Source organism: Pongo pygmaeus, chromosome 4, assembly GCF_028885625.2.
Source record: "Pongo pygmaeus isolate AG05252 chromosome 4, NHGRI_mPonPyg2-v2.0_pri, whole genome shotgun sequence".
Taxonomy (NCBI): Eukaryota; Metazoa; Chordata; class Mammalia; order Primates; family Hominidae; genus Pongo; species Pongo pygmaeus.
Window position 1 is genome coordinate 154,815,735 of NC_072377.2, and position 24,686 is coordinate 154,840,420.

Consider the following 24,686-nt stretch of genomic DNA (forward strand, 5'->3'; position numbering starts at 1 on the left):
GGATTGGGGTGCTCAACCTGTAGAGAAACTGAGCCCCACAGAGAAAAATAACCAGCCTTTAGTCACACAGTGAGTTATTAGCTGAGCTGGTTAGGAACCTAGGCTTCCCACCTATCAGTCATGGGCCCCATCTGTCTGCTGCTCCCAGACTTTTATTATTTTAGCCTGAAGCTGGCTCTTTCTGCTCTGAGTGCTTGGTGATCAATCCACTCTCTTCCCAGGAGGTGAGCTCACCACTCCCAGATGTACTGAATGCCACAGAGCCCCTGAGCACAGCCCAGAGGGAGATCCAGCGCCAGTCCACACTGCAGCTGCTGCGCAAAGTCCTGCAGATTCCTGAGAATGAGTCAGAGCTGGCTGAGGTCTTCGCCTTGATTCATGAACTCAACAGCTCTCGACTTATCTTGTCCAACGTGAGTGAGGAGACAGTCACCATCGAGCAAACCTCTTGGTCGAATTATTATGAGTCTCCGTCCACGCAGTGCCTTCTCTGTAGCAGCCCATTATTCAAAGGGGGACAAAAGTAAGCACCCCTTAACTCTGCCCCTAGCTGCCCCATCCCATTTGGCTCATATTGCTCTTTTCTTCAGAAAATGTTAAAACTATAACTGTGAAGATGTTATTCTCTGCCGTTTTTAGGCTTCCTTTACCTTTCTGATTGCTAAAAGTAAAGTAATAATTGGTAATTGTCATTTCTGTTGAAATGCCTGAAAGCTATCACCAGATTAGGATTTAGTTTACATCTGGACTGCCCCACACAATGTTTAGGTTTGGGAGTTCATTGGGATTGGTTAAATTATGTAATAAATTCAGAGTTACATTAATTGTAGGGATGATTCCAGAGATTCCAACAAAGTGGAAATACCTACCTAAAAAATCCTAAGCTCCAGCAAATGAAAATTTGCCATTGATCACTGAGCCCTGGAACTCCATAAAGAAGTCTCTTTCTCTTCTTTTTTTTTTTTTGTTGGTGATGTTTCTGGTACTAGCTCCCTGGCTGGGCCCCAGGAGTGCTGGCTGCTGACAGCCAGCCGTCTGCAGACAGTGACTGCCCAGGTGAAGATGTGTCTGAACCCCCATTGTCTGGCCCTGCACAGCTTCATAGACATCTACACAGGTGGGTGCCAACCTTCTCTTCCCTCAGAGCATCCCGAAGCAGGCTTGGGAACTGCCTGTATGGATGAGACCTCGGGCCCTTTGAGGACTGGGCCTTCTCAGATGGGGCTTCTGAGAAAGGGGGAGTCTTCTTCCTAAATGTCTTAGTCCCAGAAGATGACTTTTACCTCTCAAGTGTTGAAGCTCTCAACTGGGATCTTTAAAATAACAGATCTTCATTGTGGAAGGGCTGGAAAATGCAGACAAATAAAAAGAGGAAACGAAAAATCAAGAGCATTGCTACTGCCATGAGATAAACATTTATTTAACAATGTGATCAATCTTCCAGAAATGTTTATTCATCTGTGCAGAATATAAGAAATTATAGGATGTATAGGTTTATAGTCTTTCTTTGAACAAAAGTACGGTTGTGCTAGATGTTGTTTTGGAATGTGCTTTTTAAATTTAGGGATACATCATGGGCATCTTCCTGTGCCAGCAAGTAGAGAAGTACATGACCATTTTTAAAGGGATGTATGGTGCTCCAGTTTACACTTTTGTGATTCAGTCTTTGTATACAGCCCTAATTTGTCTTTTGGACAAATACTTAGAAGTGGAATTGCTGTACATTTACCCTTTCCTCCCCTATTATTCATCAACATCAGGCATTTATGGAACACTCACCGTGTACCAACCATTTTAAGACTTTGGTTGAATCCTAAGTTTTGTTTGTAGAATTGAGTGCTGAAGATGAAAGTGTATTTTTGATGTATTCTCTTTGTCTTAGAAGTTAATGGTGCTTTATTTTGAATTCATGTTTTTAATGTCTTATATTATTAGATTGAGTTTGTACTATTTTATGCTCTTGCCAACAGTTAACAAGAGTGCCTATTACCCTGTTGTCTATCTAGGCTAGTACTCAGGATTATATATTTATTTAGTCAACATGTATTTTAAAATTTACATGTAGTTAAGTGTGTTGCTCCAAGCCTGTAAGTTCTGACAGATGCACTAAGTGGTGTAACTACCTCCACAATCAATATATAGAACAGGTCTATCACCCAAAACATTCTCTTTTACTGTTCCTTTGTATTTAAACCCACCCCTCTCCCCCAACCTCTGGTAACTGTTTGATCTCATCTTTATCCATATAGTGTTCTCCTTCCCAGAATATCATGTAAAAGCAATTATAGCACGTAGCCTTTTGAGTCTGGCTTCTTTCAGTAAGTTAATCCTTTGAGAGTCATCCATATTGTGTTTATCAGTGATTTATTCCTTTTTATTGTGGAGTAGTTTTCTGTGGTGTGGATGTACCACAGGTTGTTTATCTGTTCCCCATGGGAGGATATTTGGTTTGCTACCGGTGTTTGGCAGTTACGAATAGAGCTGCTACAAATATTTGTATACCAGCTTTTGTGTGAACCTAAGTTTTCATTTCTCTTGGGTAAATACCTAGAAGTCAGATTGCTGGGTCATGTGGTAAGTGTGTGTTTAATTTTATAAGAAAACTGCATTACCAAAGTGGCTGTCCATTTTGCATTCCTTCCCACAATGGGTAAAAGTTACAGTTTGCTCTACATGCCAATACTTAGCATTATCTGTTTTTGTTTTTCAGCCGTTCTAATAGGTGTGTCTCCGTATAAATTGTAGAGTGAGCTTGTCAATATCTACAAAGTCCTGCTTGAATTTTAATTGGATTGTGTTCAATCTGTACACATCAATTTGGGAAATTTTGACATGCCTAAAAATGTTGAATCTTCCAGTCCATAGTCTTTCTCTCCGTTTTAATAGGTTGTCAGTTTTTCTAGTTTCAGCATATAGGTCCTGCACATATCTTGGTAGACTTACATGTAAGTATTTTACTTTTTTTTTTCAGTGCTAAATGACATGGTTCAATTTCTAGCTATTCATTGCTAGTGTAGAAATACAATTAAGTTTGTCTGTTGACTTTGTTTTTGTAGATATTATAATTTTTTTAAGTTTATCAATTTTACAGGTAAAAACTTGTATATAATCAGGTAATTTGTTGTATTTCTTTGTAGTAGGTAGAGTATATGTCCTTTTTATGATCCTTTATGGGTTTTTTTCTATAGTAAATTTCTTTTGTGAGTGTTTTCATTCTTCTTTTGGGCTTTTTTGTTGACAATTTTCTCTCAGTTTATCGCTCTGTTTATTCAGTTTTACCTCTAGCCTGTCAGAATGTGATATCAGTTGTCTTTTACATTTGTACTTGGTGATTTCTGGGGGCATCATGACTTTTTTGCTTTTTTAAAAATATTTGTATGGGACCAGAGCTTTGCTTTCCCTTGTGGTTTCAGCCTTTGCACTTCTCCGTACCCTTCTTCACTGGGAACACATACTCCAAAATTTGCTTTTGTGCAGATTAGTGCATTATGTTTTGTGCACATATAAAATCACCCACTTTTATTTGTCTTAAATTGCGCTTAAATTCCTCAGATTCATTCATTTCAGGATTTGGTGTTGGAGTGATTTCATAGCCTTTGTTGCACCCCTTACACATTCATGAGCTAAAGGATGCTCCTGGCCTTTCCCCAGGTGAAGTTGTGTGAGGTGTAAAGGAAGAGTGATACCTTTGGTCCTGAGGACAGAGCTGGGTGGGAGGACAGTGTTTCTTTTTTTTATTGGGGGAAAAAAGATCTACTATATGTACTATTTCATTATTTTTTGTTTGTTTGTTTAATGATGTATTATAGGCAACTTTGTGTCAGAACAGTTAGATCTACTTCTTTTTAAAAAAATGGATTCCATGTTGGAATACTTTATTCTTTTTAATGCTTTCTGTTTTATGAATGCACCATAAATTAATTAACCCTTTCCCTATTGATGGGCATTTAGTTGTGGGGTTTTTGTTTTGCCTTTTTTAAGATATATAACTTGAATAAAATAGAGATGGGGCTTTGCTATGTTGCCCAGGCTGGTCTTGAACTCCTGGGCTCAAGCAATCCTCCCACCTTGGCCGCCCAAAGTGCTGAGACTACAGGCATGAGATTACAGGCCATACCTGGCCTGTTTTGTTTTTTTGAGATGGAGTCTCTCACTGTGTTACCCAAGTTGGTCTACAACTCCTGGGCTCAAGCGATCCTCCCGCCTCATCCTCCTGCCTCATCCTCCCAAGTGCCTGTGACTACAGGCACGCGCCACCGCACCCAGCTGGTGTGTATTCTATTTTTTGCCATTGTGTATGATACATTAATTTCCTTGTTGCCTCTTCTTAACCTGCAGGTCTCTTTAATGTGGGGAACAAGCTGCTGGTAAGCCTGGACTTGCTTTTTGCAATCAGAAACCAGATCAAGCTTGGAGAGGACCCCAGAGTGTCTGTCAATGTTGTTCTGAAGTCGGTGCAGGAGCAGACAGGTAAAAGTTGTTTTCTTCCCTTTCCCAAGGTTAGTCCTAAGCTCCCTGGGAATTTTCAGTGATGGCATTTGGTTAAAAGACTCATTTTGAAGAAGAGTCTGATTATTTTGAAAAGGAGACATTCTTGACTTCCTAATATACTCTTCCTTTTGAATTTTACAAATGCCAAACTAATTTTGGAAAGCATGAGTCTTTCTGTGCATCCAGGGACCCTTAGCAAGAGATTACCAGTGACTTCTAGAAGTGCCTTCTTTGGTCATAGGGAGACTTGGCCCCATTGCATGTTAGACTCATTCTGACCACACAGCTCCGGGATATCTGCTTCCAGTCCCAAGGCTCATGCCAAGACCTAAGAGTGAGGACCATCCTTTCTGTCTAGAATTTTCTTCCTCCATGCCCTCTTTACTCCTATTTGTGCTTTTCCCATCCCATTCCTATAGGCTCCAATCCCCCTCTACCTTACCTGCTGTGAGAACAGATGGAGTAGAGCAAAGGTGCTAGAGTTACATGGGCCTGTGTTTCAGTCTTGGCTCTGCCACTGTTGCAATGTGATTTTGAGCAAGTTATTCTTGTGCCTCTGTTTCTCCAGTTATAAAATGAGGATAATAGCTTCTGGTTCATAAAGAATTAAATTCAGGTGAGATTAATGAAATAACATATCCAAAGCTTTCAGCACGGCATCTAGTACTTAGTACAAGGCGGCTGTCACTCCAGTGGGAATTGCTGTTTGGGTTGCCACCTGAGCACTTGCAGGCCAGATCCCTGACCCTCAGGGTAGGTAGTACACTGGAGTGTTCTTTAAGGTGAATCAGTCTGGCAGAATTGCTCTACTTGCTACCCACTGGCTCATCCCTAGTGGCTTCAGTGTCTTTTTCTGTGCCCTTCTCAGTGTGCTTGCTCTTCTTCCAGAGAAGACTCTGACCTCGGAGGAGCTGAGCCAGCTGCAGGAGCTGCTGTGCAACGGCTATTGGGCCTTTGAGTGCCTCACTGTCCGAGACTACAATGACATGATCTGTGGCATCTGTGGTGTGGCCCCCAAAGTGGAAATGGCTCAGAGGAGTGAAGAGAATGTGCTAGCACTGAAGAGCGTGGAGGTAAGTGCCTCTTAGCCACCGTGAGGGACCTGCGGAATTCTCTCATTTTGGCAGCTCCCTTCCTACATGATATCCCCAGGGGGTGGATAGCTCCAGTCCTGTCTAGGTGAGGCAAGTGAGTTTTTCTTCCCACAGCCCAAGATTTCATTTAGGGAATGCCAGATGGAAATGGAGGCATTTGTTTATTCAGTTACTCACTTGAAAAATGTATTTATCCAGTGAATAAGTATCAAAAAATATATATAATAAATATATTGAACATAAACTAAATGCATGTTTTAGACACCTGGGAGATAGTAGTTAAACAAAGTGTCTGTCCTCATGGAGCTCACTTTCTGGTTTGGGGGACACAGGAAACAAATATCTGTCCAGGAATAGTGAATGCTGTGAAGCACAGTAAAGCTGGGTAAGAAAGAGAGAAAGAACAGTGTCATGGGAAAGGGCATTTGTATTTTATAGAGGGCAGTGAGGGGGGAAGGCCTCTCTGATACAGTAGCATTTGAGTAGATATCTGAAACCCATGTGGCTTTGTGGAGGAATATTCCAGGCAGAGGGAACAGCAAGAACAGGGTCTGAGGAAGGCTTGCTGGGCATGATTGAGGACCAGCAAGGAGACCAGTGGTGTAGCTCAGAGTGTGGGAGGAAGGGAGGGAGTGGTGGGGTATATGAGGTCCAGATGGTGCAGGAGGCCGACGCTGTGTAGGGTAACGTGGGCTATTTTAAGGACTTACACAGAGTGAAATGGAGAGCCACTGAAGGGGTTGGCAGAAAAGAGTGACCTGAGCTGACTTAGGTTCTGAACTGAAAAATTTTCACACAATAATAACATCAAACTCAGATGGCTTCATAGATTAATTAGAACAAATATCCAAGAAATATTATTCCAAACGTAGGCAAGTAACAAAAGTGGGCATATTTCCCCAACTCATCATATAAGGTTGTATAACTTTGGAAACCAAATTAGACATTTGATGTAAGAGAAGAAATTGGGGCTGAATGTACTCATGAATATAGATGAAAGTCTGAATAAAATAATAGCAAATCAGGTCTAACACAGTAATGCATCATGACAAAGTTTATCACAGGAAAGCAAGGTTGTTTCAGCAGTAGGAAATATGTTAATGTAATTCACTACTTAACCGATTAAAGGGGAAACCCTATATGATAATTTCATAAAATGTATGGGGGAAAAAAGTTGTCCAGTGTGATTCTACACCCATATTTATGATAAAACTCTTAGCAAACAGAACAGTAGGAAATCTTCCTTAACCTTCTTTAGGGTTTAAAAAAAAATCCCATAGATTACTTTTCCCTGTGATCATGCCATGAGGTCTGGTCTACACTCACAGGCAGGGACTGCCCCTTGAGTATGCCAGTAGTTGCATTGGAGTGTGAGGTTTCCATCTCTGAACTCTACCATAGTAAACAAGAGCCTGGGACATGAGCTGACCTTCAGGTACTGGACTTGGATCTCATGTGTTCACTGATCAGGCAGGTGCAGAACCTGTAGAGTACAGCTTTGGTGTATTTTGGCAGGACCACTAGACATATTAAGGGTTGAATGCATAGTCCTGTCTTTTACTTCCCAACTAAAAACCCAGGCAACTAAACCATTTTGTGAGTGTTATCTCATCTAGAGGCTGTTTCCAGATTGATTCAAATCTGCTTGCCTAGTAGTAATATTAATAATGCAGCTAAGATTTATTGAACATTTTATTACTATGCCAAGTTCTTAATCTGTGCTAAGTGCTTTACTGTATGACTTAATTTTCCCTACAACCCCATGAGGTTTTTATAGACATAGGCACTGAAGCCCAAGGGCCTTGCCCAAGCTCACCCAGCCAGAGAAGGGTGGGGGCTGAGATTGACCTTGCTCTTTCTCCGCCGCTGACTGTGGAGTCTGCACCCTAAGCACTGCCATTCTCACCAGTACCTCCTACGACTCCGAGTTCTGTTTTTTCTGATCATATCTGGCCACAGCAAGTTTATGGTTTCCAAGAATAGACAGAGGCCCACCTCCCTGCAAAGGTGCCATCTCCTAGTCCTGCCTGGCACCTGTCCTGTCCCAATCAAGGCTCCTCTGTCCCAGAAAGGAGTAGCATTCCCTTCACTCTCAGTTTGCTTGTCTCTTCCCTTCAGTGGTACCAGGTACTTCTTTCATAGAGGTACTTCTTTGTTCTGTGTGTGGAGAGTAGTGTGGTATGTGTGGGGATAGAGTATCCTGAAGTCTATGAACTAAAACAGGAAGTTATTGAACAAAACTTAAATATGCTGTTATCCATGAAGAGACTTGTTAGCCCCTCTCTCGGAGTTGTATAAAGGAGGACCCTGTGGTTAGTTTGTGTCCTGGGTTGGCATTTCCTGTTCCCTTGCTCCTTGTGGAGAGGATAGACTCAGCTGGCCTCATTCCCCTAGGTGTGTCATTTACACAGAGCATGCACTAAGCACCCCTGTGAGGTGGCAAACAAAGAGGAATAAGGTGAGGAGAGGAGCCTTTATGGGGAGCAGTGGTTCTTGGACTTTAGTAGGTATAAGAACTACATAGGGCAGTGGTTCTCACAATTTTTTAAAGTGGAGGGCTTGCTGGGTCCCACCCACAGGATTTCTGACCCAGGAGATCTGGAGTGGGGCCAAGAATTTGCATTTCTAACAAGTTTTCAAGTGATACTCTTGCTGCTTGTCCAGGGACCACCCTTTGAGAACCATTCCTCTGAGGAAACTTTTTTAAATGCAAAATTAGGAGTTTAGTTCATACAGCTCAAGATGTGGCCAAGGTTTTTACATTTCTAATATGTAACCTATACAACTCTGATTGAGGTATTAGGATCTGGGTCACGTTTTGAGAGCCATATAAGAGGGCATTGCAAGAAGAAAAATTGAGTAGCACAAGCGCTATTAATAGATGTCTATAAGAGATAAGTAAATGCTGCCGTGGGTAGAGGAGATAGCTGTGTGCTGACGATGTGTGGGAGGATGTCAGCGATCCACAGGGCCTTGGAAAATGGCTGGAATTTTACTCAGTAGGATTCTGCTCATTCTTGCCAGCCTGGTATCAGGAATAAGGGTTTGGGTTTTGGAACTAGACCTGTGTTGACGTGATTGTTCTGTCGCTTCGAGTGCTCGAATACTCACCTCAGCCATCCCCAGACTTGTTTTTTAGTAGTTCATTACAAAGTGTCTGGCACATAACAGGTACTCAAATGGTAGCTCCACTTTCTTTGTAAGACAGGGAAAATGACATGAACAAGGGTATAGAAACAGAAGGGATTTAGGGACTATTCATGTCTGGGAGAGTACTATGGTGTAAGGGAAAGAAATGTGACCAAAAGGCAGGTGGGTACAGAGCTGTCAAATTCAAGGCCCCCTGGCAGTGCCTGGCTGTCCGACTTCCCTTCACCAAGTCTTGGCTTCCCTGTGTGTATAATGATGGGTTAGACTGTTGCGTTGCTGATGTTCCGTGACTCCCACAGTTTGACCTTCTTTATCCTGACCTTCTAGTTCACCTGGCCTGAATTCCTGGGCTCTAATGAGGTAAATGTGGAGGACTTTTGGGCCACGATGGAGACAGAGGTGATTGAGCAGGTGGCATTTCCTGCCAGCATCCCTATCACCAAATTTGATGCCTCTGTTATTGCCCCCTTCTTCCCACCACTCATGAGAGGAGCTGTGGTCGTCAACACTGAGAAAGACAAAAACCTGGATGTGCAGCCAGTACCTGGTAAGGCCACCTGGTGGCTGACTGGGGTCAAAAAAGGGCTCAGTCAAGAATCTGGGACATTGTCCATGGCAAGATAGCACAGTGGTAGCGAGAGGGCCAGGCCCCGCTGGAGGACTCCTTTCAGAAAGATAATAACAGCCCGTGTCAAAATCCCCTAGAGTTTAAAGTTGTGGTACAGAGTTTTGAAGAGCTGTCCGCCATCTTAAATAGCAGGGGCGCACAGCTCATTGTCAGCCTTCTGGGATACACACACTGAGTAGGGGAACGCCTATAAAAAATGCTGATAAGGTTCCATCCCCAAAGATTTTCATTGAGCAAGTGTAGGGGCAGGCCAAGGAATCTGCCTTCAAAACAGGCCTCCCAGATGGTTTTGCAGCTAGTTTTGTGGATTAGACATTGAGAAACCCTGGACTAGCGGGTAAGAGGATAGGTTTCTAACAGCTTGAGTTTGATTCCCAGCTTTGCCACTTAGCTGTGTGACCCTCTGTCAGGTCCCATCATTGCCCTAAGCCACCGTTGCTTCTTTTACAAAGAGGGTGTGATAATAGCTACCCACTTCCTAGATCACTAAAGATAAAGCGAGCTAATGCAGTTAGAGTGATAGCCGCCCTTTTTAACTGTAACTCATGGTGAGAAATACATTTTGTGTCATGACGCAGAATGATATTTGTACATATGCAAGTGCGTATAACTGAAACAACATTCCCAAAACAGTATTTTTCTTTACCAAGTGCAATACACTTTATTTTCTATCTTATTTCATTTTTGAATTTTTGGATATGACCCACTTAATTGATATTGTAATCACTTAATATGTTGTGATCCACTGGTTCTCAAACAGTGCTTCCTAATATTAGATATTGAGGCCGGGCACGGTGGCTCACGCCTGTAATCCCAGCACTTCGGGAGGCCCAGGCGGGTGGATCACGAGGTCAGGAGATTGAGACCATCCTGGCTAACACGGTGAAACACCATCTCTACTAAAAACACAAAAAATTAGCCGGGCGTGGTGGCGGGCGCCTGTAGTCCCAGCTACTCGGGAGGCTGAGGCAGGGGAATGGCGTGAACCCAGGAGGCGGAGATTGCAGTGAGCTGAGATGGTGCCACTGCACTCCATCCTGGGCAACAGAGCGAGACTCTGTCTCAAAAAAAATAAAAAATAAAAAAAAATAAAAAGATACTGAGGTCCACCTCATATTCCTACTAATCTTTTAAGGGCCCAGGCATCTTTTTTTTTTTTTTTGAGACAGAGTTGTGCTCTGTTGCCCAGGCTGGAGTGCAGTGTTGTGATCTGGGCTCACTGCAACTCTGCCTTCCGGGTTCAAGCAATTCTTCTGTCTCAGCCTCCCAAGTTGCTGAGACTATAGGCGCACGCCACCACACCACCACACCTGGCTAATTTTTTGTATTTTTAGAAGAGATGGGGTTTCACCATATTGGTCAGGCTGGTCTCAAACTTCTGACCTCAGGTAATCCACCTGCCTCAGCCTCCTAAAGTGCTAGGATTACAGGTGTGAGCCACCGCACCTGGCCCCCAGGGATTATTTTTTTAAGGCACCCCCACATAGTTCTCTTGTGCTAGTCAGGTTCGGAAACGTTGTATAGAGGGCACTTTTAAAACGAGAGCTGCTGTTCTCTTCTTATTGCTGCAGTCATGGTAAGCATCTGAGGTCTTGGTTCTGAAAAACCTTAGAAGACTGGATTAAAAGCTGACTTATTTTAGGGTTTTTTTCAGTGGCTGTCTGCAGGATATCTCACTCAGATGTTCCAGGGCAGAAAGCCAGTTCTAATAGACTTCAAATATCTGCAGAAAGCATGGACCTGACTTGAGTCCCACCTCTGCCAGCACTGGGGGAGGGCTTGGTGCAGAGCTGGCTTCCACTGTTTGCTGTTTTGTGGGCCTAGCCTTAGCCTCTGGTGACTGGCAGCAGCACCCTCCCACCAGCACTGTTGTCTCTTGCAGGCAGTGGCAGTGCCTTGGTGAGGCTGCTCCAGGAGGGCTCCTGCAAGCTTGATGAGATTGGCTCCTACAGTGAAGAGAAGCTGCAGCATCTGCTAAGGCAGTGTGGAATCCCCTTTGGGGCAGAAGACTCCAAGGTGAGTGTCAAGGGCAGTGGTGGATATCGGGGCTTCTGGAGTAGGCTGGTTGGTCCACTTTTCAGGGCAGGGATGTGAATATCTGTGATGGCATCTGCCTTGGACACAAGGTACTGGCAGTCAGGGATGCCTAGGAGATGGTCGACAGCTAGATGTGACATGTATGTGGGGCCTGGCCTCTAGCAGTTCCTCCTGTTGAAGGTTGTGAGCCTAGGCTCTGGGGTCAGGAATCCTGGCTCTCCTCCTTACTGTGTGTGACCTTGGATAAGCTGCTTTATATTTTGAGCTTCATTTTCCTTGTTTGTAGAATGGAAATAACCAAAATACTAACCTTGTGAGATTGTTGTAACGAATGCACTTTACACAGTGTCTGGTTATTACCTATGCAAGCTCTTAGAAAATGCCTACTATTACATAGTGTATGTGTCTACGTGTTTTATTCATACATTATTTACTTTCCCTTTCATATTTCTGTGCTGTTGAAAATGTTATGCTTCCTTCAAGATCAGATTCAAATGTTAGCTCCCCTTTGATGGTTTCTTTGCTCTGTAAAAAGTGAAAGAACTCAGGCCTCAGAGTCTGGCAGCTTGATCAGCAGTCTGGCTGGCTTTGTCTGTGACCTAATCCTTTCAGGGCCTCCGATTGCTTACCTGTACCTAGAGGAGGTTGGGCTGATGAGGCTCCAAGGCCCGCTCTGACCCAGGCAGTTTATTCTTTTGCTTTGGGTGTTGGGTGAGTGTGTGATGCTGAGCACCAGCCGTGGTCCCTTAGCATTCCCCCTTATGTTTTTAATCTTGTCCTACTCCAGGACCAGCTCTGCTTCTCCTTGTTGGCCCTCTATGAATCTGTACAGAATGGAGCTAGAGCTATACGGCCCCCACATCACTTCACAGGTGGTAAAATCTACAAGGTGTGCCCCCATCAGGTAAGAAAATAACTAGGGGGAGCTTGGAGTGAATTTGCTAATGTTGAACTTCCCATACAGGGACTGATCCAGCTCAGTTTTGGGGGGCTAGACTTAGGTCACTGGGCAACCTCTGGCATAGCTGCCAATGGGTCAGGTGCTACCCCGTGGGCTAGGGAGGGAGGCTGGGTCTTCTGTCAGTATTTTTTAAGCACCCTACCACATCCTGGGCATCAGCTGTTGAGGGTATAAGGGCGAGCTTGTATAAAGAATGACAAAGATGTCATTCCTCCCTAGTTGACCATATATTTTAGTGGGGAAATAAAGTCACCACAGCTTGTGGCATTGGCTCTGAAGAAATTAGATAAGGGCCTAAGATAGAAAGTAACAGGAAGGAACCTGCTGTCTGAGGTGTGGCAGAGAAGACCAAGACCTGCAGGATAGGGCGGAGCCCAGTGGTAAGCCAGGGAAGGAGTGTCGCAGCCAAGGGACCACCAAGGCCGTGAGTGGGGAGACAGAGTGAGCTGAGAGGAGGGGGTGTTGGAGGGCTCCCCGGGGGCCAGATCACGTAGAGCTCTCTAGGCCAGAGTAACAGTTCGTATTTTATTCTGAGTGATGAGGGACCTTTTGCATGGTTTTGAATGGGAAACCTGTGGAAGGGTGTGGACAAGGTGGCACTGGGTTAGCTCCAGGACAGGTTATGTACTAGATGACAGAGTGGGCCCAGGTAGATATTGGGACGGAAACCACCCCTTAACATGTACTGAACGGGAGAGAGGTGGCTTATCAGAGCCTTCACTGAAGCACATGAGTCAGCAGGGGGATCTAGCTGTAAAAAGAGAATCCAGTTCCCAACTACTTTAACAGAAGCTGTGTCTGAAGGAGATGCTTCATGCTTCTACTCCGGGCAGATCAGAGCCTGCTCAGGGAATTGTGTTCATGCGACAGGGGATCATCTCATGAGAAGCAGCTGACAGCACAGGGAGAGCTGTAGATCTTGGGGGCAGTGATGGGAGTGGCATCACTTGGAGGTGACAGCCAAGTGGGTGTACCCAGAGTTGTGGAATGGTGCTTGGGGGGCCCTGTCATTGGAGGTGTTTACTAGGCTACATTGTGGGTTCCCATCTGGGCAACAAGCCCACTGCGGTCTTGTGGGGAGCTTGCTCAAAATACGGATGCTTAGACCCTACTCCAGAGACCTTAGTTTCTTAGGTTTGACCTCAGGCCCAGGCATCTCCATTCTTAACCAGCTCTTAGCTGCTGCTGCTGCTGTATAGCTAGCATAGTGAACTGGTAGGTGATGTGGAGAGAGAGGGGCTTTGAAAGATGTTCTGAGGTGCCTTTCAGCCTAAGTTGAGGTCAGGATGCTCCCAGCTGTCTCTCAGAAGGGCAAGGATGAGCTGGTGACTTCATTTAAGGACAGAAGTAGGAAGGGAGCAGAATGCCATGGGCTCTGGCAGGATGGCCATGGCTTCGGCCATGAAGCTGATTGCTCATCTTCCTGGGAAGAAGCTAGTGAGAACTGTACACTCTCTGCAGACTGGCTTCCTAATTAACCCTGCACCCCCTGCCCTTCATCTCCCAGGTGGTCTGCGGCTCCAAGTATCTTGTGCGAGGTGAGAGTGCCCGTGACCATGTGGACCTGCTTGCCTCTTCCCGCCACTGGCCGCCTGTCTATGTGGTAGATATGGCCACGTCAGTGGCCCTGTGTGCTGACCTCTGCTACCCAGAGCTGACCAACCAGATGTGGGGGAGGAACCAGGGCTGTTTCTCTAGCCCCACAGAGCCACCTGTGGTGAGTCACCTCCTGAGGAACTGCCACATCTCCTCAAGCCTACCATGTCTTGCTCTGTCACCCAGGCTGGAGTGCAGTGGCGTTATCTCGGCTCACTGCAACCTCTGCCTCCCAGGTTCAAGCAGTTCTCGTGCCTCAGCCTCCCGAGTAGCTGGGATTACAGGCACACACCACCACACCTGGCTAATTTTTGTGTTTTAGTAGAGATGGGTTTTGCCATTTTGCCCAGGCCGTTCTCAAACTCCTGGGCTCAAACAATCCACGTGCCTCAGCCTCTCAAAGTTCTGGGATTACAGGGGTGAGCCACCATGCCCAGCCTACTCTGTAAGTTTTTACTGACCAAGCCCTCTGTTTGAGGCCACAGCATATCACTTAGTGTGCCCAGGATATCCCAAACCTTGTGTTAAAAGAGGTTGCCTTCCAGAGAAGCCTAGAAAGTTGCCACCTTTGAGAGTCATTGTGCACACTGACATATTAAAGGCCCCAGCCAGCCCTGGATTAGCTTAATTCACCATGTCTTACGTTTAGTTGACCGTGGATATACTGTATGGCATGCCTGTTGTGATCTGAAGATACGCTGGTTTAGAAAACACTCATCTTATCCAAGCCTCTCCTTTTATTAAAAGGGGAAGCTAAGGCCCAGAGGGGGAAATGGACTTTTCCGGGTCACACAGTAGATTAGCGGCAGAGCCCTTGTCTCTGTGTCCTGGTATATTGTACCAGACAGTATTTCTCACCAGTCATGTACCTTCCAAGGCCAGCAGGCCAGCCTTTGGCCTTTGCTGAAATAGATATCAGAACTGATAATTAGGAAGAAGGGAAGAATAACAAAGGTTGAGTGTCCCAGGCAGGATGCATTATAGGAAGTGAAGGCCTCTGGCTTTGCCTTGGAGAAGTCATTATTGTCATTACTCCCTGGGGCTCACTGGCTCCATGAGCATGCTGGGGACTCCAGAAAAGTGCCTTAACCTCAGTCAGAGCCTGATCTTTCTGCTCCCCTGCAGCCACTGGCCTGAATGGACCAGGGGCAATAATAGCATAAGTAATCCAACATCCGTTCTGGATGGTGGCCACTGTTACTGTCCCTGTTCTCACATGAGGAAATGGAGGCACTGGCGGGCAGGGGTTGGCCTGGGAGACACAGTACATGGTGATGTTAGGATTCAAACAGGGCTGGCTGAGCCTAGAGTGTTCTCATCACCAGATGCGTTCTACCTTAGTCATTCCTTCTTGTCAAAATGCATTCTCATTTCTCTTCTAGAGTGTGTCCTGCCCAGAGCTCTTGGACCAGCATTATACTGTGGACATGACAGAAACTGAGCACTCTATCCAGCACCCAGTCACCAAGACTGCCACGCGGCGCATCGTCCATGCAGGCATACAGCCCAATCCTGGTGACCCCAGTGCTGGGCACCACTCCTTGGCCCTGTGCCCTGAATTGGCACCCTACGCAACCATCCTGGCCTCCATCGTGGACAGCAAACCAAACAGTGTCCGCCAGCGGCCCATTGCCTTCGACAATGCGACTCACTATTACCTCTACAACCGCCTCATGGACTTCCTCACCAGCCGTGAAATTGTCAATCGTCAGATCCATGACATTGTACAGAGCTGCCAGCCTGGTGAGGTGGTCATTCGTGACACCCTCTACCGCCTTGGGGTTGCTCAGATCAAGACAGAGACAGAGGAGGGGGGTGAGGAAGAGGAGGTGGCCACAGTGGCAGAATAAGCCAGGCTGTTGTACAGGGACTACACCATCTCTCAAGCCATAGTAAGGCCCTTGCCTGAGGCAGAGCTATCCAGGGGACCTGCAGAAGTGGTCTCCTGTGGGGAGGGCCTCTGACTGCTGGGACTGACCAAAGAGCTTCCATTCCCTGAGCATGGTGGGACCCAGGGTCCTCGGGTCTCAACCTTCCAGGGGTCAGGAGTGGTGCCAGGAAACCTCTTCTGGCCCCGAGAGAGCACTTGGGGGACATGGTATGTTTAATGGAGGGAGGGGAGGCTGAGGGAAAGGCTGGTAGCTGGTGGGTTCCGTGGGGCCTGCTGTGGGTCAAGGTGGAGGTCCTGGGTGGGCTAAGGCGTGAGCCCCAGCACTAGGTGGGAAGGCTGCTGAGGTCTCTCCCACCCCTGAGGAGCCCTGGTTTCAGCCCCCTCAGTCTGATGAATTGCTTAGCCTGTTGCCTTTGACTAGGGGCCTGGGTGGCCTCATTAACTCTAGGGGTCCCTTTGGGCTCTTGATTCTCCCTGAAGGAGGGATGCATTTCTCTCTTGCTCTTCCTGTACCCACATTTGGGGGAAGCTGAGGAGGGAGGAACAGTTAGCCACAGCTCTCTTCCAGCACTGTCCTCTCCGCCCCAAGCTTTGAGGAAGAGCATCCCCTTCCTCCTTTCCCTGGCCACTGCTGCTGCAGCCAATATCCTCTCTGGGCCTGGGACCCTCTCCACAGAGGGGATGTGGTCCCTGGTCATGACATAACCTAGCAGCAGTAGGAAAAACTCCCTTCTGTGAAGGGGAAGCAGACTGGGCCATAAGGAAACAGCAGGACTGGCTCAAGTGCCCAAGGTTTGTTTAGGGCCTGGGAATTGGCCATGTGTTAATTTATTGAGTGGAGTAGGTGGCTTTTTTTCCCCTCCCTCTTCCCCCAACAAGAATAAAGTTTATTAAATTATCTGGTTTTGGTGTATCGGGAGTCAATTCCATGCACCTCGTGTGGGGCCCAGTGTGGTCAAGCTCCACAGCTGTGAGCTTGTCACTTCATGTGAAGGAGGGAAGAAAAGAAAAGAAGTTCCAGGGAATTTGCAGGTACTCATGTGGCACAAAGAACCAGAGGCTGACTGTATTAATGCTGTTAGTTGTTTAATGTGGACGGAGACATCCCGCGGCGTGACTGTTTGTTAGTTAGGATGAGTCAGCTTGGGGGAGTTTGTGCTTCCTGCTTGGTGTGGCCAGCCACATGCCAAGGTCCCCCACCTTCTAGCCCAGAATGACAGGGGACTGGGCAGAACACCCCCAACTTTTAGCTGCCACTTGGCTCATTACAGCAGTACCAGTATGGGGGTGGGAGGGGTGAGGCTGTGGAGTGAAGAAGGCTTATAGGGCAGAGACTAAGAGGTCCTGTGAGATTCTTAGAGGAACCATCCTGCTCCAAGGGGCCTGAGCTGAGTGTGGTCTGTGAGCATCTGCTGCTCCTCTCGGAGAGGGAGATCTCACTCTCTGCCAGTCTGTCTAGCCCCAAAGAGCCTGGTTTTCTCAGTATCAGTGTAGCTCCTGGGGGCTTCATAGGCATAGTCAGTCCATTTCCATGAAGACAAGGGGATTAGGAAAGAAGGTCCTACCACAGTTGGCATAGCAAACACGAGGCCAACACCATGAGAACAGTAGGGGAGGGGGGTGAGGGCTCAGCCCCCAGCCCCTGACTGGCAGTGATGGCCCACACTCAGGAAGTGGGATCCTCTGACCTCCCCTGAATCCCTCACCTTCCCAAGTTTCAGAGCTGGGCCGAGCTGTTGAGTGAAATGACCGAAGGCAGAGTTTGTATGGTCTCCCCATGTCGCCCCATCCATGGAGGAGTTGAAGTTTGGAGGAGGGGAGAGTGGTACTCCCTGTCGTTAACTCCTCAGCAGAACTGATAGTTGTTGGGCTGCAGCAAGGGCTGGGCGATATCCCCTTGCTCGCAGCAGGTCAGGTGCTCACTAGCGCTCTCCTCCTCCAGTTCACTGCTGCTGCTGCTGCTGCCGCTGCCGCTGCCACCGCTTCTGCTGCTGCTCGGCAGATTGGTATAGTCCTGAGGGTGGGAGAGACCAGAAACTGTCAGTCCAGATCCATCAGGCCCAGCTCAACCTGCTTTACCAGCCACCTACCCCAAGCCCCACCCCACTCACCTGCTGTCTCCTGTCCTCTTGGGCCTGCTCCTGAAGGAAGGAGCAGATCTGCTGGAAGGTGGGTCTGTGGGTGGGCTCCAAGGCCCAGCAGGCCTGCATGATGCTGTATCTGGAGATAGGACAGAGGATGCCCATGGGCAGCTCCCTAGGGTCCAGGGGCCATTAACACACACCCCTAGAGAGACCTACCCAGCAGAGGTCCCCAAACCCAGTCGAAGTAAGTTTAAGTATAAAACCTGTGCCAAGTCCTTGGCATGCTTTACCATTTAATCCTCACAGTAACCCTTGCAGAAGGGTACTCTCATCACCCTCATTTTGGCAGATGAGGCCATTTTGGTATCCTCAGGGTCACTGTAATAATAATCTCTTAAAAGTCTAAGTTTAGGGACAGGTGCAGTGGCTCATGCCTGTAATCCCAACACTTTGGGAGGTTGATGCAGGAGGATTGCATAAGGCCAGGAGTTCCAGACCAGCCTGGACAACATGGTGAGATCCCATCTCTACTAAAAATTTTTTTTTAAATAGCTGGGCTTGGTGGTGCACACCTGTAGTCCCAGCTGTTTGAGGCCAAAGGAGTGCTTGAGCCCTGAAGATTGAGGCTGCAGTGAGCTATGATTGCACACATCACTGCGCTCCAGCCCGGGCTGCAGAGCAAGATGCTGTCTCAAAAAAAAAAGGAAAAGTGGTCGGTTAGGACCAGCCCTAGTGAACAGCTGCTTCTCTGAGAACATCCCCCATACCTTGAACTCAAAAGGGGCTTGTTGTGTCCACTATGGGAGAGATAAAGTCTGACCCTGGAACATTTTGGACAGGGAAAGATCAGGGCCACATAGCCGTCCATCCCTTTCTAGCAAAAGCGTGGGGTGTCCTTTTCCCTCCCTGGGATCCCTTCGCTTACATATTCTTTGGGGCAAATGCAGGCTGGGCCATTTGGTATCCATCCTTCACCAGTTTATAGAACTTGCTGTTCACCAGGATGCCAGGGTAGGGATTCAGCCCTGCAAAGGCCAAGATCAGGTAAGAGGCCATGCCCATTGTCTTCTCCCCGTTCCCGCACACCCACACACATCTTAGACTGGGTTTAAAGGGTCCCACTTGACAACACTGCAACAGCAGCTACTGTTATCCAGTGCTTCCTGTGTGCCAGCCACTGTGTGGCAGGCTTAGGCTTTAGGAAGGTGTGAGCCTCCATCCAGGCCTTATCATACCAAACATTCTTGCGCAGGCTTTGGAATCAGACAAAAACTTCAGTTGTGTATCGTTAAAGTGGGGACAGTCAGGTGGTTATGAGGGTGTAGGAGCAGTGTATTTAAGAACTGAGTACAAGTCCTTGTGCCTAGTCCTCAGGAAATGGCAGTTCTTTCTACTAGAGCCTAGTAGTAGAGAGCTGCATCTTCAAGGGTCTGTAAGATTTCAGACAAAGGAGGGAAACAGTGACAAAGGAGGGTAAACAGGTAGCAGCAACTGAGCAGAGACAAACGAGGGAAGAGCCAGAAAGGAGCGCCTGTCAGGGGCAGAGGGTCTGCCGAGCCCCGCAGGAGCCACGATGCTGGGTTTCAAGAGCCGTTGCCCATTCCTACACTCTCACCAACCCTCGCTGTGTCCTGGGCACCAAACAGCTTTGTCCACCGGTGGGGCAACCAGAGGAGCCAGCCCCAGGCTCTGCCTGGAGTGGGCCCAGTGGCTCACCAAGCGAGAAGATCTCCCAGAGGAGGATGCCATAGGACCAGACGTCGCTCTGAACCGTGTAGACACAGTCAAAGATGCTCTCTGGGGCCATCCACTTCACAGGCAGGCGGGCCTGGGATGACAGTACCCAGTTATTTTGGGCCCTGACTCTTCACCCCCTCCCCAGCCTAGCCCAAGCCCTCCCAGCACTTACATTGCCCTTGACGATGTAGTTGGAGTCATTCATGATGTCCCTAGCCAGCCCGAAGTCCCCAATCTTGGCCACATGACCATTGGTCAACAGCACGTTACGTGCTGCCACGTCCCGGTGGATGCACTGAGGGAAAGCACCACAGGGTTAGTCTTGGGCCCTCTCCTACCTGAGCCTGAGGTGAGAAGGATGGCAGGGAGGGCCCCAGATGGCTTTGGGGTCCGTGCTGGAATGAACAACAGTTTTGGTCCTTTACCACAAACCCTTGTCTATACCTTCTACCAGGGCCCAGGATCTGAGAACGTGTAGCGTGATGTGATCATTTAATGCTTAGAAATCCCCATTACCCTGAGCAGCTGTGGCCCTTCTCACCCTTTGTCCTCTGAGTCGTCTGCTCAGGCCCCAGAAGCGAACGGCTTCCGTGCGGAGAGCAGTCTCCAAACCGTACTGTTACTTCTGATCATAGCAGCTGCTGTCTGCCAGGCCCTTCCCTAAACTCTGCACACATTGAACCCTTTTTCTTTTCAAACAATTGTTACACCCATTTTTATAGGTGTAGAAACTGAGGCACAGAATTTAAATAGTTGTTTAAAGTCGCAGAGCAGGTGGCAGAGCCAGCAATCAAACCACTGACTCCCGAATCTCTTCTAAGGAAGATGGCAAGAGCTCCCATTCCCTGGCACTTCTTCCTAGGCTGAGCGTACTTTATACATTATCTAATATCCCCAAAATTCTATGAGGAAGCTTCCATTATCATCCCCACCAGACCATGTGCCTCATGAGCAGAGACAACTGTTGTCTCTTATACACTATTTAGTAAAAACGAATGAAGAAAGCCTGGTACCCTTCCTCATCTTCACACTGGGGACACAGGTGCCCAGCCCCGGAGCTCCAGCCCTGGGCACAGCTTTTTCCCACTCATTTTTGCAGCTGCTGCCCAAATGACTCTCTCGTACTCTGTCTCCTCCCCTACCCCCTCACAGGCTCCCATTTCCTCCTCCCCATCATCACTCATCCAGCCTCCCCGGAACACAGACCTGGGTGGCTATGAGCCAGGGCCAGGTTCCTACTCACATTCTTAGAAGCGAGGAAGGCCATGCCCTGGGCTACTTGGCTGGAGAAGTGAAGCAGGTCCCAGAGCTCCAGGGGCCGTCCATCCTCCTTGTCCAGGTCTAGGGTGGGAAGAGGCGTCAGGGCAGCCCTGCCACACTCCCCACCCCTCACCCCAGCAGCCCCTTCTCCTTTTCCCTTGTTATCAAGCAAATAGGGCCTGGCCCTGGGACCCCCTCACCTTGCTCAGAGAAGGAGTCATTTGAAGAAGTGGAGACAGGCCTCATCTCCACATAGGTGTCCACACCCTGGCTGGAGAAGCCACTGTCCCTATGTAGGAGAGAGGGTTGTGAGGCAGAGGTCAGTCCCCATCACTGCACTGCTCAGCTCAGGCTTTGACCGCCCACCACCCCATGGTCAACTGGAACCTCCCTTTCTGATAAGAAACTCTCCCGCCACACTCCATCTGAGTGAGCACTGGTCTCTGCTTGGCTGCCCCCGGTGAGGGAGCTTACAACCCATTCCGGTTTTGGGCAGCTCTGCCTGTGAGAAAGTTCTTCACTGTTCCTAATGCCAATCTACCCCTGAGATTTTCCTCCTAGCCCCTGCTCTACCCTCAAGGGCCACAGAGAAGTTGGAGTCCTCTTCCCCATAACAGCTCTACTAGAATTGGGGCATATTCTAGGGCCCCTTGAGTCCTCTCTTCTCTGGACGGTGCTTCTCACCCCTGGCTTCACGTTAAAATCACTTCAGGAGCTTTTAGGATCAGGCTAATTACTAATACTTCAGAAACTCTAGGGACAAAACAGTCATTCACAGATTTAAATCTCCCCAGGTGATCACAAAGTGCAGCCTAAGCTGAGGCCCACTGGTCTAGAGCAGTGCTGCTTAAGCTCCAGTTCATGTGCAGATAAATCACCCCGGAATCTCTGCAATGCAGATTTTGAATCAGCAGGCCTGGGTGGGTGGGCCTGAGGTGGTGCACTTCCAACAGTCCTCAAGAGATGCCTATGAGAGCACACTTGGGGTAGAGAATTTGAGAAGCACTACTGTAGATTGAAGCACTACTGCTCCTAAAGTTCCAGCCAGATATGATTTCTCCGTCCCTCCTGTCCCCTCTGCGCTAGAGATGTGTACCTTGACAATTTCCATATCCTAGTGTTCCCAGAAGGAGAAACCAATGTTTTATTTATGATCTGACCATGGCAAAATCTTCCGCTCCCTTGTTGTAGAAACTGTGCTTCTGTTAACAGCCTGAGATCCTTTTGGCAGAGTTGGTTTACAGGCCATTTGCCCTCGAAATTACCCAGTCTGGGAATACTTTCCCCATCTGCGTATTTGAAGATGGAAGCTAATAATACTTTCCTTTGGTGCTCATTTTGATCTGATCTTCAGAGGCCTAGTGTGTGCCACCCTCATAGAAGTGTCAGGGAATCAGAAGAGGAAGTGATGCTGCCAGGCCCCCATTTTTAGGACCCTGGGTGAAGAGATGGCCTCCTTCTCTTTTGTCACCCCAGGCATGGCAGCTGACAGTATCTAGGATGAGGGCACAGTGTACACCCTTCTTGTTCTGATCCTGTCCTGACCTCACAAGCCCCTGAGACAGAGATCTCCAGGACAGCAGTGTGGCTTGGGTGACTCCTGGACTGGAAGTCAAGAGAGCAGGATTCTAGTCCAGGCTCCACCTCTGCCCCTGACTCATGTGTGACATGAATCTCCCCACTTCCTCTCTTTGGTTCCCCATGTGGCTCTGTCGGATGGCTCTGTTCTGGATGGCTTCCAGGAATCACAGCAACAGGACAACAGAGCCATATCTCTTTTTTTTTGAGACAGAGTTTCGTTCTTGTTGCCCAGGCTGGAGTGCAATGGTGTGATCTCAGCTCACAGCAACCTCTGCCTCCTGGTTCAAGCGATTCTCCTGCCTCAGCCTCCCGAGTAGCTGGGATTACAGGCATGCGCCACCACGCCCGGCCAATTTTGTATATTTAATAGAGACAGGGTTTCACCATGTTGGTCAGGCTGGTCTCGAACTCCCAACCTCAGGTGATCTGCCCGCCTCAGCCTCCCAAAGTGCTGGGATTACAGGCATGAGCCACTGCGCCAGGCCACATCTGCCCATCTCTTACTAGGGCTCCAGGCACAGATCTTGGTTGATCTTTTACACACACTGGGTGGTGATTTCATTGATGCATATCTCTGCCAGACTATGAGCTGCCCATCTTTGCCCTCCACACTCCCAGAACACGGTAGGTGTTCAGATATTTGTTGAATGAAGGGGGAAAGGAGTAAAGAAACAGAGATGCCCATAAAACCTGTGGTGGCTACTTCCCATGACACGGGTGGCAGGTGAGGGCCACATAGCCACCCAATCATGAGCCATCCAACCCTGAGCTGGCCTTGAAGACAGACTCGGGTCCTGCCTCCCAGACCTGGCCTTTTTCTTGTCCTTTGCCAGGGGCTACCTGTGGACATATTTCTTCTCGAGGTGGATGTTCTTATAGTCGACGCCTCCCTCGGGGTCCTGGCCGGGGCTCAGGCTGGGTCCCAGCATGGCCTCAGCCTTCCTTCGCAGAAAGTTGAGCAGGTCGCCATAGCAACAGTACTCCGTGATGACCAGTACAGGGCCTAGAGCAGCCAAGGGTGTGGGGTGAGGAAGGTGCTGAGTGCTCCCCTGCCTGCATGAATAGTAGCATGAGACTGGGGGCAGTGAGGCCACTGGACCAGGACTCAGCATAGCTGGGTTCTAACCTCGGCTCTGTAAGCAAGTTTCCTTGTGCCTCAGTAGTTCCATCTGTTTAAAATAGATGGCTTTGGCAGGGCACGGTGGCTCATGCCTATAATCTCAGCACTTTGGGAAGCCAAGGTGGGTGGATCATGAGGTCAGGAGATCGAGACCATCCTGCCTAACATGGTGAAACCCCATCTCTACAAAAACAGAAAAAATTAGCCGGGCATGGTGGCATGTGCCTGTAGTTCCAACTACTCAGGAGGCTGAGGCAGGAGAATCGCTTGAACATGGGAGTCAGAGGTTGCAGTGAGCCAAGATCGCGCCACTGCACTCCAGCCTGGGTGACAGAGTGAGGCTCCGTCTCAAGAAAAAAAACAAAAAACAAACAAAAAAAAGACGACCTTAAAAAAAATGTAGCCCAAGAATTATTTCTTCAAAGGAAAGCTATGGCGGCTCAGTGTAGGTCAGAGCTGCTATCAGTGAAGAGGATGTGGGGCACTTGGAGTCCCAACAAAGCCTGGGGCACCTTTGTGGGCCCTGGGGAGAGTGTCCAAGCATCCTTGAATGGAGGCTTCATAAGAGGTAGGCGGGGGGGCTTCACTCCAGACCCACAGGATCTGGCTCCCTGGAAGCAGGGCCTAGGAGCTTGCACATTCATCTCCTTCTCCAAGGACTCCGATGCTCCCTATCAGTCTCTCTTTATGCCTCAAGCTGCCCATGCAGCTCCTGACTAGTCTAGGAGATGGGCCCAGGAGTTTAAGGGATGCTGTGACTGGGATCCCACTGGCACTTGGAGCAGTAGGATCCTGAGAAGGGGAAGATGGAACAAGGTAGCCCTGGGGCCCTCAGATCCCCCAGAGGCCCCAAGACCTTGGCCCCAGGAAACCCAAGGCCCTTACCTCCATGGGTGCAGGCTCCCAGAAGGTTGACGATGTTCTCGTGCTGGCCCAGGTGGCTCATGATCTTCAGCTCGGACATGAGGGCCTCCTTCTCATCAGCATGGGCCGTGGCTGGGAGAAAGAACCACAGGTCCCACAGACAGGGAGAGGGCAGGACACAGAGCACCACAC

General features: G+C 48.3%; 2 protein-coding genes across 3 annotated transcripts in view; one reads left to right on the top strand and one right to left on the bottom strand.

Moving 5' to 3' along the window:
- The window catches only part of HMGXB3 (HMG-box containing 3), a 52,349-nt gene extending 35,598 nt beyond the window's left edge, over window positions 1–16,751 (top strand). For both annotated transcript variants that reach the window (XM_054487734.2, XM_054487735.2), the window contains 9 exons: window positions 222–523; window positions 990–1,117; window positions 4,339–4,470; window positions 5,380–5,564; window positions 9,063–9,282; window positions 11,246–11,379; window positions 12,188–12,304; window positions 13,869–14,078; window positions 15,340–16,751. In XM_054487734.2, coding sequence (XP_054343709.1) covers window positions 222–523; window positions 990–1,117; window positions 4,339–4,470; window positions 5,380–5,564; window positions 9,063–9,282; window positions 11,246–11,379; window positions 12,188–12,304; window positions 13,869–14,078; window positions 15,340–15,807 — 1,896 coding nt within the window. In that variant the 3' untranslated portion in view covers window positions 15,808–16,751. The remainder of the gene's footprint in view (window positions 1–221; window positions 524–989; window positions 1,118–4,338; window positions 4,471–5,379; window positions 5,565–9,062; window positions 9,283–11,245; window positions 11,380–12,187; window positions 12,305–13,868; window positions 14,079–15,339) is intronic.
- Window positions 16,752–16,811: 60 nt separating this feature from the next.
- Window positions 16,812–24,686, bottom strand: part of CSF1R (colony stimulating factor 1 receptor) — a 39,578-nt gene continuing 31,703 nt past the window's right edge. The window contains exons 15-23 of the mRNA XM_054487736.1: window positions 24,516–24,626; window positions 23,351–23,513; window positions 21,130–21,218; window positions 20,913–21,010; window positions 19,842–19,964; window positions 19,649–19,760; window positions 18,858–18,957; window positions 17,960–18,068; window positions 16,812–17,862 (exon numbers count right to left, since the gene is read on the bottom strand). Coding sequence (XP_054343711.1) covers window positions 17,695–17,862; window positions 17,960–18,068; window positions 18,858–18,957; window positions 19,649–19,760; window positions 19,842–19,964; window positions 20,913–21,010; window positions 21,130–21,218; window positions 23,351–23,513; window positions 24,516–24,626 — 1,073 coding nt within the window. The 3' untranslated portion in view covers window positions 16,812–17,694. The remainder of the gene's footprint in view (window positions 17,863–17,959; window positions 18,069–18,857; window positions 18,958–19,648; window positions 19,761–19,841; window positions 19,965–20,912; window positions 21,011–21,129; window positions 21,219–23,350; window positions 23,514–24,515; window positions 24,627–24,686) is intronic.